This window comes from Myotis myotis, unplaced genomic scaffold (genome assembly GCF_014108235.1).
Source record: "Myotis myotis isolate mMyoMyo1 unplaced genomic scaffold, mMyoMyo1.p scaffold_m19_p_44, whole genome shotgun sequence".
Taxonomy (NCBI): Eukaryota; Metazoa; Chordata; class Mammalia; order Chiroptera; family Vespertilionidae; genus Myotis; species Myotis myotis.
Window position 1 is genome coordinate 765,416 of NW_023416351.1, and position 13,284 is coordinate 778,699.

At 70.0% G+C, this 13,284-nt stretch overlaps 2 protein-coding genes across 20 annotated transcripts in view; both read left to right on the forward strand.

Moving 5' to 3' along the window:
* PNPLA7 (patatin like phospholipase domain containing 7) overlaps positions 1-4,236 on the forward strand; it is a 29,569-nt gene extending 25,333 nt beyond the window's left edge. For 6 of the 10 annotated variants that reach the window (XM_036306879.1, XM_036306882.1, XM_036306884.1 and 3 more), the window contains 9 exons: positions 552-668; positions 968-1,037; positions 1,427-1,543; positions 1,982-2,130; positions 2,323-2,475; positions 2,888-2,998; positions 3,410-3,494; positions 3,651-3,754; positions 3,876-4,236. In XM_036306879.1, coding sequence (XP_036162772.1) covers positions 552-668; positions 968-1,037; positions 1,427-1,543; positions 1,982-2,130; positions 2,323-2,475; positions 2,888-2,998; positions 3,410-3,494; positions 3,651-3,754; positions 3,876-3,998 — 1,029 coding nt within the window. In that variant the 3' untranslated portion in view covers positions 3,999-4,236. Of the gene's footprint in view, positions 1-551; positions 669-967; positions 1,038-1,426; positions 1,544-1,981; positions 2,131-2,322; positions 2,476-2,887; positions 2,999-3,409; positions 3,495-3,650; positions 3,755-3,875 lie in introns of those variants that run through there. The other 4 variants (XM_036306880.1, XM_036306881.1, XR_004967237.1 and 1 more) reach the window with 4 other exon arrangements.
* A 555-nt stretch (positions 4,237-4,791) lies between these two features.
* NSMF (NMDA receptor synaptonuclear signaling and neuronal migration factor) lies at positions 4,792-13,220 on the forward strand. 10 transcript variants are annotated; one of them, XM_036306987.1, is made up of 16 exons: positions 4,792-5,064; positions 5,358-5,419; positions 5,925-6,410; positions 7,504-7,585; positions 8,211-8,216; positions 8,514-8,582; positions 9,322-9,374; positions 9,740-9,829; positions 10,488-10,612; positions 10,854-10,937; positions 11,031-11,064; positions 11,169-11,239; positions 11,333-11,412; positions 11,520-11,678; positions 12,087-12,162; positions 12,508-12,611. In XM_036306987.1, exons 1-15 carry the CDS (start codon positions 4,994-4,996, stop codon positions 12,112-12,114), a joined length of 1,500 nt encoding a protein of 499 aa, XP_036162880.1. In that variant the 5' UTR covers positions 4,792-4,993; the 3' UTR covers positions 12,115-12,162; positions 12,508-12,611. The 10 variants fall into 10 exon arrangements, with proteins under 10 accessions (XP_036162880.1, XP_036162881.1, XP_036162882.1 ...); XM_036306991.1 differs by having other exon boundaries at positions 4,794-5,064; positions 11,520-11,622; positions 12,125-12,162; positions 12,508-13,220; XM_036306983.1 differs by having other exon boundaries at positions 4,795-5,064; positions 11,520-11,622; positions 12,508-13,220.
* Positions 13,221-13,284: the final 64 nt, after the last annotated feature.

The window sequence follows — 13,284 nt, forward strand, 5'->3', positions numbered from 1 at the left end:
AGCACGGGTGCGGCCACACCATGTGGGGGCTGGCTGTGTTGGTTCCCGATGTCAGTCCACCCAGGTGACCGGGGACCACACAGAGGTTCGCTGGACCCACAGTTCCGCTGGAAATGGGGCGGGGCCACGGGGAGCCCCAGGCCAGAGCCGCTTTGGTGGTTCTGTGGGAAAGGCGGGGTCAGCAGCTGCAGGTCAGCTCCTCTGAGGGGCTGGGACCTGGGCTGAGCCTGTCAGCTGGGGCCCTGGCCTGGGCGGAGCGGGCGGGGGTGCTGGCTTGGTGTGAGGTTTTGATGGGGGGCGGGGGGGCAGTGCATTGATCAGTTTGCGGGAGAGACACCCGGGGGGTCAGCAGTGTCCCCACAGCACCTCCCGGTGAGCTGCTCAGGCCACAGCGTTCATCCCCCCTAGACCCTCCCCCAGGTGCCTCCGACACTCTGCTCTGTCTGGGGGCCCAGCCAGGTCCCTGCTCCCTCCTCCGATGCAGCCCTGCTGGGCCTGAGGGCCGCCTGCTGCCCGGGGATGAGTCCTCACCAGCCTACTGCCCCCCCCAGGACATGACGTCGATGATGAAGACGATGCTGGACCTGACCTACCCCATCACCTCCATGTTCTCGGGGGCTGGCTTCAACAGCAGCATCTGCAGCGTCTTCAAGGACCGCCAGATCGAGGTGCTGCACCCTCACTCCTCCCCAACCCTCCCCATCCCTCCTGTACCCCTGCTCACCCCTCCCCACCCTTTCTCACTCCTCCTCACCCCTCTCCACCCCTGCTCACCCCTCCCCACCCTTCCTCACTCCTCCCCACCCCTCTCCACCCCTGCTCACCCCTCCCCACCCTTCCTCACTCCTCCCCTCCCCTCTCCACCCCTGCTCACTCCTCCCCACCCTTCCTCACTCCTCCCCACCCCTCACACACCCCTTGGGTGGCGGCCGGGGAGAACGCCCTCTAAGCCCCGCCCTCCCCGCAGGACCTGTGGATCCCCTACTTCACCATCACCACGGACATCTCAGCCTCTGCCATGCGGGTCCACACAGACGGTGAGCGCCTGCTCCCCGAGGGACTCCCACAGAGAGGACCTTCCGCACACGGACGAAGGGTGGTGGGGAAATGACCAGCAGCCCAGAGTGGGTGGCCTGTGGGCGGCACGGAGGCCTCCGGGCAGCATGTCTGGAGCTGCTTGACCGTCTCGGGGTGGGGGAGGGCTGGCTGAGGCCTCGGCACACCCGTGTGGGGCCGGCACTCGGAAGGCAGGACACCCGGAGCGCGCCCGGCTCTGGGCCTCGGGGAGGGGATGTCCAGGAGGCATGTCCAGGCCTGCGCGGTGCCCCTGGAGGCCAGCAGGGCCAGGGTGCTGGCAGGAGCACGGGTCGGGAGAGGCTCCTTCCTGCCCGGGCATGGCCGGGACCTCCGCCCTCTGGCCCCCCAGGCTCCCTGTGGAGGTACGTGCGTGCCAGCATGTCCCTGTCCGGCTACATGCCCCCCCTCTGCGACCCCAAGGACGGACACCTGCTGATGGATGGCGGCTACATCAACAACCTCCCAGGTGCGCCCCTCCCCAGCGCCTCCCTCCGCCGGCTCTGCACGCTTCCTCCAGCCGGTGCCAAGGGCGTCACAGGCTGGCTCGGAGCAGGGAACACGCACACACACACACACACACACACACACACACACACGCACACGCACGCCCGCGCCCGGGCACCGCGAGCCCAGCATATGGCTCCGTTTGTCAGCTCAGCAGCTCCCAGAACAAGGGCCAGGGAGAGGCGGGGAGCAGTTACCTCCCGTCTGTGCCACAGCAGGAACTAACAGCCCGCAGGTCCCGCAGGTGCCGCATGTGCTGGGGGGGCCCCTCCCTCGGGCACACCTGTCACCTGTTGGACACTTCAGTGCGCTCCGCGGGCCTCGGGGCTGGTGGGGCAGGCTCTGCCCCGACTGGGCTCCGGGCACCTGTCCCGGGTGACCAGGGTCTCCTTGTCCCCAGCGGACGTGGCCAGGTCGATGGGGGCGAAGGTGGTGATCGCCATCGACGTGGGCAGCCGGGACGAGACGGACCTCACCAACTACGGTGACGCGCTGTCGGGGTGGTGGCTGCTGTGGAAGCGCTGGAACCCCTTGGCCACCAAAGTCAAGGTGGGCACAGCCCTAGGCGGGGCAGGCCGGCCCCGCAGCCCCCCTGTGCCTCTGGGTCCCAGGCCCTCCCACCCCTGCTCCCCGGGCAGGCGGCCAGCGCTGGGAGAGGGTGGGCCTGGCGGAGCTATTGCCCCTGGGCCGGGGAGGCAGGCGGGACCCAGGGCAGGAGAGCCGAGGCCTTGGTGGCGGTAGGTGCTGAACATGGCAGAGATCCAGACGCGCCTGGCCTATGTGTGCTGCGTGCGGCAGCTGGAGGAGGTGCGGAACAGCGACTACTGCGAGTACCTGCGCCCACCCATCGACAGCTATGGCACCCTGGACTTCGGCAAGTTCGCCGAGATCTGCGTGAGTGCGGAGGCGGGGGCGGCGGTGCCAGGCCAGCGGGCTCCTGTCTGGCTGCCTTTTCTAAAAAAACATGTTTTTATTGATTTCAGAGAGGAAAGGAGAGGAAGGGAGAGAGAAACATCCATGATGAGAGAGGAAGGGAGAGGGAGAGAAACATCAGTGATGAGAGAGAATCATTGACTGGCTGCCTCCTGCGCGCCCCCTACTGGGGTCATGCCCACAACCCGGCGTGTGCCCTGACCTGGTTCATAGGTCAACGCTCAACCAGTGAGCCACACTGGCCAGGCTCTGGCTACTTCTTTCCCAGCCCCCTGCCCTACTGAGAGCAGGAGGTGGGCCCCACACCCAAGCCCAGCGCCCCCTGTGAGCAGGAGATGGGCCCCACATTCAGGCCCAGGGCCCCCTGTTGCAGGAGGTGGGGTACCAGCACGGCCGGACGGTGTTTGACATCTGGAGGCGCAGTGGGGTGCTGGAGAAGATGCTGCAGGACCGGCAGGGCACGAGCAAGATGAAGGCCTTCAACGTGAGTGCCCACGGACACCCTCTGCCTTCCCTCTTCTGCGACCTGCACCCCCCCCCCCCACGCACCTGCAATAGGTGCCCTGTAGCCAGCAGCACCCCAGAGCACCCCTCCGCTGCTCGTGCTGCGGCGCCCCTGTGGGCCAGCACAGTCGAAGGCAGCAGGCCTGGGAGCTGTCTCCCAGTCTCTCCCCTGCCCCCTGCCCCCTCCCTTTCCATCCCTTCCAAGAGGATGGGGTCTGCGCAGGACTCTGCCCATCTTTCACGTCCCTTCCCCCACTCCAGGCTGGGGGTCCTCAGCTAGCCAGGGTCCCGGGGGTGGCAGGGCACGGGGCGGGCCGTGGGCCTGGCTGGGCGGGGACACGGGGAGCACGGGGAGCAGGGCCGGGCCTAGGGGGTCCTCTGCGCCCCGCAGGTCCTCACCTGCCCCAGCGCCTCCTTCACGGACCTCGCTGAGATCGTGTCGCGCATCGAGCCCACCAAGGTGGCCGTCGTGGATGGTGAGTGGACACCCAGGAAAGGCACCCGCACGGCCAGGGTGCTGGGAGCCGCGTCCCTTCCACACCTTGACACGGACCAGGGGCCCTGGACCTGGTTGGCTGTGGGCGGGGCCTGTGTCCTCGGAGGGAACCAACATGGCCCACCCCTCTGCCCAGAGGAGTCTGACTACCTCACCGAGTGCGAGGAGGGCTTGCCCGATGGCCCCCAGGAGGCCTACGCGGACTTCCAGAGCTCCCCTGCCGACGGGGGCTCCGACTCGGTGAGCTGCCTGGACCCGCCTGGACCCTCGCCCACACCTGCTCTGAGGCCCAAGGGCAGGGGCGCCCTCAGGGTGAGCCCTCCCCTGTCCCCACCCGACTGTGACTGCGGTCTGCTTCCAGGAGGAGGAGCCCTCGCTGCATCACCAGCACCCCAGCGTGGCTCCCCCCAAACCATCCGTGGATGCCGCTCCCCCCTGGTTCTCTGGCCAGGACGGGCAGAGGCCTCCCTCCGACGCTCCCTGAAGCCAGCGCCTCCGTGGCCTGTCCTGGAGCCCACGGCTTCCCGGGGCAGGAGACCTGGCTGGGCCCGGGCTGTGCTGGGTGTCAGGCCTCTACACTGGCCGCTCCTGGGGGTGCTTGGTCCTGGTGCCTCCTGCACACACCGCAGCCCTCTGGGTGCAAGCCCCCCCCTCCTCCAGGTGTTGGAGCCTCTGAGCCCTGATGCTTCTGCTTAGGTGTGAATAAAGGAGATCTGATCATGTGGGTGTGTCCTCCTTACGCCCGGTCCAGGGAGCAGCTGCCCCGCTGCTGGCCGCTGTGGGCCGCAGTGGGGCTGCAAGCGGACATCGCCTGCCCTCCCCAGGGGTCGCCTTGTGGGACCCTGGACCAGACCCCCTCTGCTGGGACTTGAAACTCCTGGGCCACAATCCAGGCCAAGCCGGGCGGGTGCCCAGGACCTAGGGTCCCCAAAGCAAGGAGGAGCCTCGGGGGCCTCGGGCATCCTTCCCACTGGGGCACGCGGATGCTCCGAAGAGGGGGAGGCCCGCACTTCTTCTCCGGGTCATCGAGCAGCGCCGGGGAGAACTGCCGCGGGCCCGGGCCTGCAGGGGTCGGGGGAGGGGGGGTGGCGTCGGGGGAAGGGGGGGGGGGAGGGGAGGGGGGGAGGGGGGGCGGGCCCTGACCCCAGCGCCTAGGGCCTTGCAGACAGGGGCCTGCCGTGGTGCGGACCGACCGTGACCGCGCTAGTGCCGGAGCTGCCACCCAGGTCCTGACGTCAGGTGGACGGCCACGGTGCACGACCGCCGGGCCCCGCCCCGTCCCTGACGTCACGGTGGGCGGAGCATCGCCCCCGGTCCTGGCCAAGGCTCCCGGCTCTGGCTCCCGGTGCGGGACGCGCTGAGGGCCCCGGCGAGGCCATGCGGGGCCCGAGCCCGAGCCCCCGTGCGGTGCGGCTCCCCCGGTGGCGGCGGCGGGCGCGGGGCGCACTCTGAGCCCGGGGATGCGCCGGCGCCTCGACCATGGGCGCCGCCGCCTCCCGGAGGAGGGCGCTGCGGAGCGAGGCCATGTCCTCCGTGGCGGCCAAAGTGCGGTGAGTGCGCCCGCGGCCCCTGCCGGCTCCCGCCCCCGCAGCCCCCGTGCGCCCTCCCAGACCGCCCACCACGCGCGGGCGGCAGGACCCGGCGGAAGGCTGACCAGCCCGGTCTGCAGGTCCGGCCACGCTGCCCTGGGCCCACGGGTCCTGGAGCTGCGACCTGCCAGCCGGGCTCCCTAGGGGGGAGGAGTGCCCGCCTGGGTGACCGAGGCCGGGTGGGGGCGGGGACCCCACGCTCCTGCCGCGGGAGAGGCCATGTGCCCTGACGGCGCCCCGCTGTCCACCCCCAGAGCCGCCCGGGCTTTCGGCGAGTACCTGTCGCAGAGTCACCCTGAGAATCGGAACGGAGCAGGTAGGGGCGCGGGAGGCAGTGCCAGGGTGGGGTCCGCACAGCCCTGCACCCTGGGGCCCACTGGCCCCGTTCCAGCCGGGCCAACCGCGGGCCCTGGGGGCTGGGGAGTGGGGTGAGCTGAGTGGCAGCAGCTGCCCCGCTGGGCTGGCTCCCTCATGCCCCTGCCCAGGGCCTCAGGAAGAGCTCATCACCATGGCACCCACCCAGCCTGGGCCGTTGGCATGGCAACAGGCCTCCTGGCACCCCCGGGGTTGGCACCGCTGTCTCTGGGGGCCAGCTGGCCGGGGGAGGGGAGGCGTTGGCACTGGGCACATGTGAGCGGTGGCAGGCTAGGAGGGGGCCTCTTGTCCTGTCCTCCCCATCACCCAGCAGGTAGTACATCCTGTCGCCCACACACACAAGGGGCTTGGGGCCCAGCTGGAGGGAGGTGGGAGCCGCTGGGAGGAGCCCTCGGAGCCCCCTGCTAGGACGGCAGGGACTGGCTCACCTGGCGCCTCTCCCCCAGATCACCTGCTGGCTGACGCCTACTCTGGCCACGAAGGGTCCCCCGAGATGCAGCCCGCGCCCCAGAACAAGCGCCGCCTCTCGCTGGTCTCCAACGGCCGCTACGAGGGCAGCCTCTCCGAGGAGGTGGTCACCGGGAAGCCGGCGGGAGAGGGCCCCCAGCCCCGCGTGTACACCATCTCCGGGGAGCCCGCCCTGCTGCCCGGCCCGGAGGCTGAGGTCATCGAGCTGGCAGTGGTGAAGGGGCGGCGGCACCGGGAGCACCCCCACCACCACAGCCAGTCCCTGCGCGGCAGCCACGAGGACGTCAGCACACCCTGCCAGAGCTGGGCGGGCAGCCGCCAGGGCTCCCAGGAATGTCCCGGGTGCGCCCAGCTGGCCCCGGGCTCCTCCCCTCGGGCCTTTGGGCTGGACCAGCGCCCCCTGCCCCAGGCCTCCAGCCGCCGCAAGAAGCTGGAGAGGATGTACAGTGTTGACCGCGTGTCTGGTGAGGGGCTTGGCGCGGGCGCGGGCGAGCTTGGGTAAAGTGCTGGTGCCAGGGTGGGGGGTGCCAGGTCACAGGCAGGTCACAGCCCACACGTAGTCTTGCGGCTATGCCCCATGCCCCATGGCCCATGGTTGGCCGTGACCCTGCCAGCGCCAAGCCAATCAAAGAGTGCTTCCCGGAGGAGGGGCATTGGAGGATCTTGAGGGCTGAGGAGGCAGAAAACATGGGCTTAGGTGGAAGGTTGTGCTGCCTCTGCCAGGCCCCAAGCAGGGCTCCCACTTTCTTCAGGACACACATAGCTGTTTGGGGCCTGGCCAGCCCGTGGGCCTCTCCCCAGGTGGGTGGGCTGTGTGGGTGGTGGGGACCCCCCGAGGCCGCTGTGTCTTGAACAGACCTCCCTGGGCCTCAAGCAGCCCTGCCTCCTGGCCCTGAGGTCGCCTCCTGTGGAGCAGAGCTCTCACCAGCTGAGCCGCCACGTCCCCCGAGGACACCGCCTGGGCCTCGGACACTGGCCTGGCCGTGGGCAGGTCCCCTCCACAACGCCAGCTCCTGAGGGACACAGGCTGGGGATTGGGCGAGGGTCAGGGTGAGTGGGCAGAGCTGCTTCAGCCTCCCCCACCTCGTCTGGAAGCTCAGGGTGGACACGTGCCCTCAGGGAAAGTGGGGGGAGGTCTGGCCAGCTCACACCAGGGCGTCGTGGCTGCTGAAGGCACGGTCCGGAGTCCTGGAGGGGCTGCAGCCTTTCCCTGACCTGCCTCTCCTCTTAACGGAGACGAGCCCTTGCCCAGGGCCCCCTGGGGACAGGCTGTGCTTTCACGGAAACGCTCCCCACTGTGGCAGCCAAAGGGAGAGCTGAGCAAGGACAGGCAGACGTCACGAGGCCGCGCGGGGTGGGTGCACGTGGCTGAGCCTGCACCCGCCTCACCGGCTGCGGCCGAAGCGCCCGTCCCCCTGCAGACTCCCTGCTCCCCTGCAGGCCCCCCCACGCCCCTGCAGGCCCCCACTCCCCTGCAGGCCCCCCCGCTCCCCTGCAGGCCCCACCCCGCTCCCCTGCAGGCCCCCCGCCCCTGGTCACCACTCCTGTCTCTTCCAGACGACGCCCACACCCCCATCCGCACCTGGTTCCCCAAGGAAAACCTCTTCAGCTTCCAGACCGCAACCACAACTATGCAAGCGTGAGTCGCGTCCCGCCACGCGCCCCGGGCCCCGGGCCTGGGAGCCACTGCGGCCCCTCCTCCGGGCTGGGCCTGTTTCTCACTCTGAAGGCAGGCGGGCCAGCTGCTCTTCTCACCCTCCCCCGCCCCCAGGCCTCCCCCGCTCTTCATGGCTCCTCCTGTCTGTTCGTCTGTCCTGTCCGTCCACGGCTGGGACAGTCACCAATGGGGGAGGCTCTTCTGGGCCCGTGTCACCCAGCTCTGCCCACAAGGCTCTGCCTCACCGCCCCAGACAGCGGCCTGCTGGTGGCCTGTGTGCCCCCGAGGGACAGCTTAGGGCTCCGGGGTCTGCCCTTCTGCGCCTGCGACACAGCTGGGCTTTCCGTCCTCTGTCCGGGCTCTTCCCAGGGCCCCCTGGCTGTCCTGTGCTCCACACGGGCTCCCTGCCCTGGGCCGGGAAGTGGGGCCACCACACCCTCGGGGCCCAGGGCTGGCAGGCCACAGCGCCTGGCGGCGCGGCCCACAGCGTGCAGCACCGCCGGGTGGCGTGGCCTGGGGAGGGATGACCGCAGGGCGCTCATGGGGGATGAGGGGTCAAGGCTCACTGTGTCTTCTCTCTCCCGCTGCCCCTTGGCTGTGCCTCCAGCATCTCGTAAGTACCCTGTGGACCTGCAGCCTGGGGCAGGCAGTTGTCCCTGGGAGCATGCCCCCCCACCCCCCACAAATAGGTTCGGGCAGGCCAGCCACTGGGCCTCGACCATGAGGAGTGCCATGTCCCCAGAGCTCCAAGGCGGCAGCGGCCCGCCAGGGGCCAGGCCAGGGCGAGGCAGGCGGGACCCTCTGCCAGGCCCAGTGCCCCGGATGGCCCACGGCCCCTGTGCTCTCGCCTCTCCCCATGTCTGTCCCTCTGCCCGTGGCCAAGGGCAGTGCTGACTCCCCGGTTTCCCAGGGTGTTCAGGGGCTACGCGGAGAGGAAGCGCCGGAAACGGGAGAGTGATTCCGCGTCCGTAATCCAGAGGTAGGGCCTGCCAGCCACTCGCCACCAGGGTCCGTCTCTTGTCGGTGCTGGTCTGGCCTGGGCCCCCCCGGAGGCCCCCGCAGACCGGATGGGGGAAGGGCGGTGGCGACCACTGGCCTGGCCCTGCTCTGGGGACGCAGCAGGCAGGAGAGGGCACGTGGCCTGGGTCCCAGGCTTCCGTTTGGGGGCACAGTGAAGCCAGAGCTGTGGGGTCAGTGGCAAGGCTTGACCCTTCCGGCCCTCACCTCAGATGTGGCCAGGAGGCCGCCTGTCCGTTTCGGAAGCCGGCCTTGTCAGGAGGCAACGGAGACCTGCCTCTGAGCAGGGGGCAGGGCGTGGTCCGCAGGCCCAAACCCCCTGTGGGTGGTGCAGACGTGGCCCTGCCACAGAGCGCAGGAGCCCTTGACCCTGGGGAGGGAGGCCGGCCTGGGCCGTGCGGGGTGGGAGGGCGTGCCATGGAGGTGGGCACTGCGGGCCCTGCACCAGGGGATGGAGGGGGCAAGGGAGGGCCTGGTGTTGTGCCTTTGTCCAGGCAGCTAAGGGAGGTCTGGAAGGGCCTCGGTAGGAGAGGGACTGGGTGGGCTTTGCCTCTGGTGGGCACTGAGCCAGCAGGAGGGTCCGGGCTGGGAAGGCATCTCTCACGGGGGCGAGGGCAGGGGCGGTGGGCAGGGAGCGGGAAGGGCAGGGCCGCCGCTCACCCTCGCCGCCCTCAGCAGCCCCCGTGCTCCTCTTCCCCCAGGAACTTCCGAAAGCACCTGCGCATGGTCGGCAGCCGGAGGGTGAAGGCCCAGAGTAAGGGCCCAGGGCGGGGTGGGGGGCGCGGGGACGGGGCACCTGCTCTTGGCTGGGCTTGGAATGCTGCTCGCTGCCTCTGCGCAAGATACGCCTCCCCAAGCCCCGCCCAGAACCCCAGACTCCGCCCACAGCCCCCCCCCCCCCAGCACTCCCAGGCTCTGCCCACAGCCCCCATCCACCGTCACCCCCTCCCGCCCCGCCACGGCGTTCTCCAGTTCCCCAGCCTGGAACTTACCGACTCTGCCTCCTGCAGCCGCAAACCCTACCCCCCACCCCCACCCCCCCCACCCCCCGCGGGTCCATCCCGTCACCGTCACCGCCGCCCCGCCCGCCCCGCTGATGCGGGTTTGCTCTCCCTGCAGCGTTCGCAGAGCGGCGCGAGCGGAGCTTCAGCCGGTCCTGGAGCGACCCCACCCCCATGAAAGCCGACACTTCCCACGACTCTCGAGACAGTAGGTGCCCTGCGCAGGCCGGCCCACCTCTTCAGCGGCGCCCCAGGCCCGGCCCCGCGCCCCGCAGGCCAAGTCCCTCTCCCAGCAGCGCCCCAGGCCCCGCGCCCCGCAGGCCAAGTCCCTCTCCCAGCAGCGCCCCAGGCCCGGCCCCGCAGGGCAAGTCCCTCTCCCAGCGGCGCCCCAGGCCCAGCCCCGAGCTCCGCAGGGCGGGTCCCTCTGGGGCAGCTAAGCTTCTGCGCTTCTGCTCTGAGCCTCAGGTTACCCATCTGGGTGAACAGGGCGCTGGCACCGCTTCCCTCGCGGGCCGATAACTAGCAGCTGTGGGGTGCTGGGCCGGCACCTGTGGGCCTCTGCGGGCCGCCCTCTGGCCGGAGGGGCATGTGGCTGCCAGGCAGCTCCTCACCGGTCCAGGGCCCCTGGCACGATGGCCGGAGCTGGCACTGGCATCCTGGCTCCCACAGCCTGGCCCCGGGGTCCACCGGCTTCCGTCCCGGCAGCTGCTGCTGGTGGTGCCCGTGGCTTCTCTCCCTCACCCCCTGTTCCCTCGCTGGCCTGGAGGACCCTCCAGGGCGTGGCCTGCCAGCTCTGCCCACCACCCCGGCTGGGAACCGGGGCAGGTGGGCGGCGGCCGCAGCCCAGTGACCCACCTGCCCCTCAGGTGGCGACCTGCAGAGCTCGCACTGCACCTTGGGCGAGGCCTTCGAGGACCTGGACTGGGAGGCTGAGAAGGGCCTGGAGGCCGTGGCCTGCGACGCCGAGGGCTTCCTGCCGCCCAAGGTCATGGTGAGGACCGACCCCCGGCGCCTCTCAGCCAGTCGGGGGATCCTTTTCCTCAGGAGCTTGCTGTCTGCCTGGGAGGGAGGCAGCCACTGCCGCTGCCCGCGGGGTGAGGGCGTGTCTCACGGGGCTCCCCTGGGGGGTCTCATCGTAGCTGCTGCTGCAGGTGGGCTAACCACGGGGGCTCCTGCTGCCCCTGGGCTCCCAGGCGGCCGAGCCTCCCCTGAGCCGCTCCCTGTGTCCCCAGCTCATCTCCTCCAAGGTGCCCAGAGCAGAGTACATCCCCACCATCATCCGCAGGGACGACCCTTCCATCATTCCCATCCTCTATGTGAGTGCCCACCCAGCCCCCAGCCCCCAGAGCCGGGCGGGGGGTGGTGCTGCCCGAGAGGGACTGATTCAGGGTGGCTTGTGTCTGTCCCAGGACCACGAGCACGCGACCTTCGAGGACATCCTGGGTATGTGCCCTCCATTCCCACCGTCTTCCGGGGCGGGGGCGGGGGCGGGGTGCGCAGGCTGTAGGGGAGCACTGGGGGCAGCGCTCACACCCCTCCCTCCCCAGAGGAGATCGAGAAGAAGCTGAACATCTACCACAAGGGTGCCAAGATCTGGAAGATGCTCATATTCTGCCAGGTGGGGCCTGGCACCCCGCGTGTGTGGACTGGGGGAGCAGTGGATGGACACCGGGCGTGTGCAGCCCTCCAGGCTGACCACCGTCTCTCACAGGGCGGCCCCGGACACCTGTACCTGCTCAAGAACAAGGTGGCCACCTTCGCCAAAGTGGAGAAGGAGGAAGACATGATCCAGTGAGCGGGCGGGCGGGCTGGCGGGGCTGGGGAGGGCTGGGCCCTGCGCCCCCCGCACCCCGGGGCCCGGGTTGGAGACCGCCGGTGACGCGCCCTTCCCCCACCAGCTTCTGGAAGCGCTTGAGCCGCTTGATGAGCAAAGTGAACCCGGAGCCAAACGTCATCCACATCATGGGCTGCTACATTCTGGGGAACCCCAACGGGGAGAAGGTACAGGGGCCCCAGGCCCCACCAGGCTTCTGGGGGTCCCGGGCCCATGAACAGAGGTGACAGAATGCCCCTCCCCACCTGTGTCTGCTCAGACTCCCTCTCCTCTTTCCTTAAACTCTCCAGAGAGCCTGGCCGGTGTGGCTCAGTGGATAGAGCGTCGGCCTGGGGACTGAAGGGTCCCGGGTTCGATTCCGGTCAAGGGCACATGCCGGGGTTGTGGGCTTGATCCCCAGTAGGGGCGTTCAGGAGGCAGCCAATCAATGATTCTCATCATTGATGTTTCTATCTCTCTCTCCCTCTCCCTTCCTCTCTGAAACCAATACAAATATATTTTTTAAAAAACCCTCCGAGGAGCCCCTTGTGCCTCAGCCCAGCCGGTTGTGAGGGGTCCTGCCCCCCATCTTGCCCTTAAGCTCCCTCCCTTCCTCCCCGCCCTGGACTCATGGCCCCGCCCCTCCTTCCAGCTGTTCCAGAATCTCAGGACCCTCATGACCCCTTACAGGGTCATCTTTGAGTCCCCCCTGGAGCTGTCGGCCCAAGGTGAGTTGGTCAGGCTCCTTCCCCGCACTGGGATGGGGTCCTGAGGCAGCGCCCCCTTCCCCCAGGCCCGCCCCAACCCACCCGGAGCCCCGCCCCTTCCGCCACAGCCCACCAGGAGCCCCGCCCCTTCCGCCACAGCCCACCAGGAGCCCCGCCCCTTCCGCCACAGCCCACCAGGAGCCCCGCCCCTTCCGCCACAGCCCACCCGGAGCCCCGCCCCTTCCGCCACAGCCCACCCACCCCCCGGAGCCCCGCCCTCAGCACGACCCCGACTCCACCCGGAGCCCCGCCCCTCGCCTCTGGCCCCGCCCCCGCTCTGCCTGAGCCCCGCCCACCTCCCCCCAGGGAAGCAGATGATCGAGACCTACTTCGACTTCCGGCTGTACCGCCTGTGGAAGAGCCGCCAGCACTCGAAGCTGCTGGACTTCGAGGACGTGCTGTGAGGCCAGGCGGCCTCTCGCCGCGTCCTGGGCGCCGCCGGTCCCGGCTCAGGTCCTCAGCCCGCGGAGCGCCCGCGGCCGCAGAACAAGTGCAATTCCCTCCGGCCCCCGGGAGCCAGTGCGGGGCGCCCGGCCGCGTGGTGCCCGCCGGCCGCGAACCCATCACCAGCACGGGCGCCTGGTCGGCTCGCGGGCGCGCCTCTGTCCGCCCGTCCCCCGCGGGTCCTGGGCGCCCGGCGGCGGAGGGTGCCGTCTCCAGGGCCCGCCCTCCGCCACCCTCCCGGAGGACGGGCAGTGCGAGCGGTCGGGCGGAGCGGGCCCAGCCAGGGCTGGGTCCCCGTGGGTGAGACCCGCCCGCCGCACTGGGGGCCTGGACCCCACATCCAGGCCCAGGAGCCGAGCGCTGGCGGGCGGGCTGGCACCGGCCTGGCCCTGGCGGCACTCTTGTACATACAGCTGGCGCTGGGGGCAGGTCCCCCTTTGCAGAGCCCGGGTCGGAGGGCACCTACCTGGCTGTGCCCGAGGCTGAGCGGGGGCGGGAGTGGCCGGGCTCTAACCATGTACGATATCCGTAGAGTGACCATTAAAGCTGACCCTCCGCCGCTCTGCCCGTGTCCTCTCTCCGCCCGCGGGGTAGGCACCTCCCCGCCGGAGCTGCTGAGCCTGCTGACCAGTCGGCCGA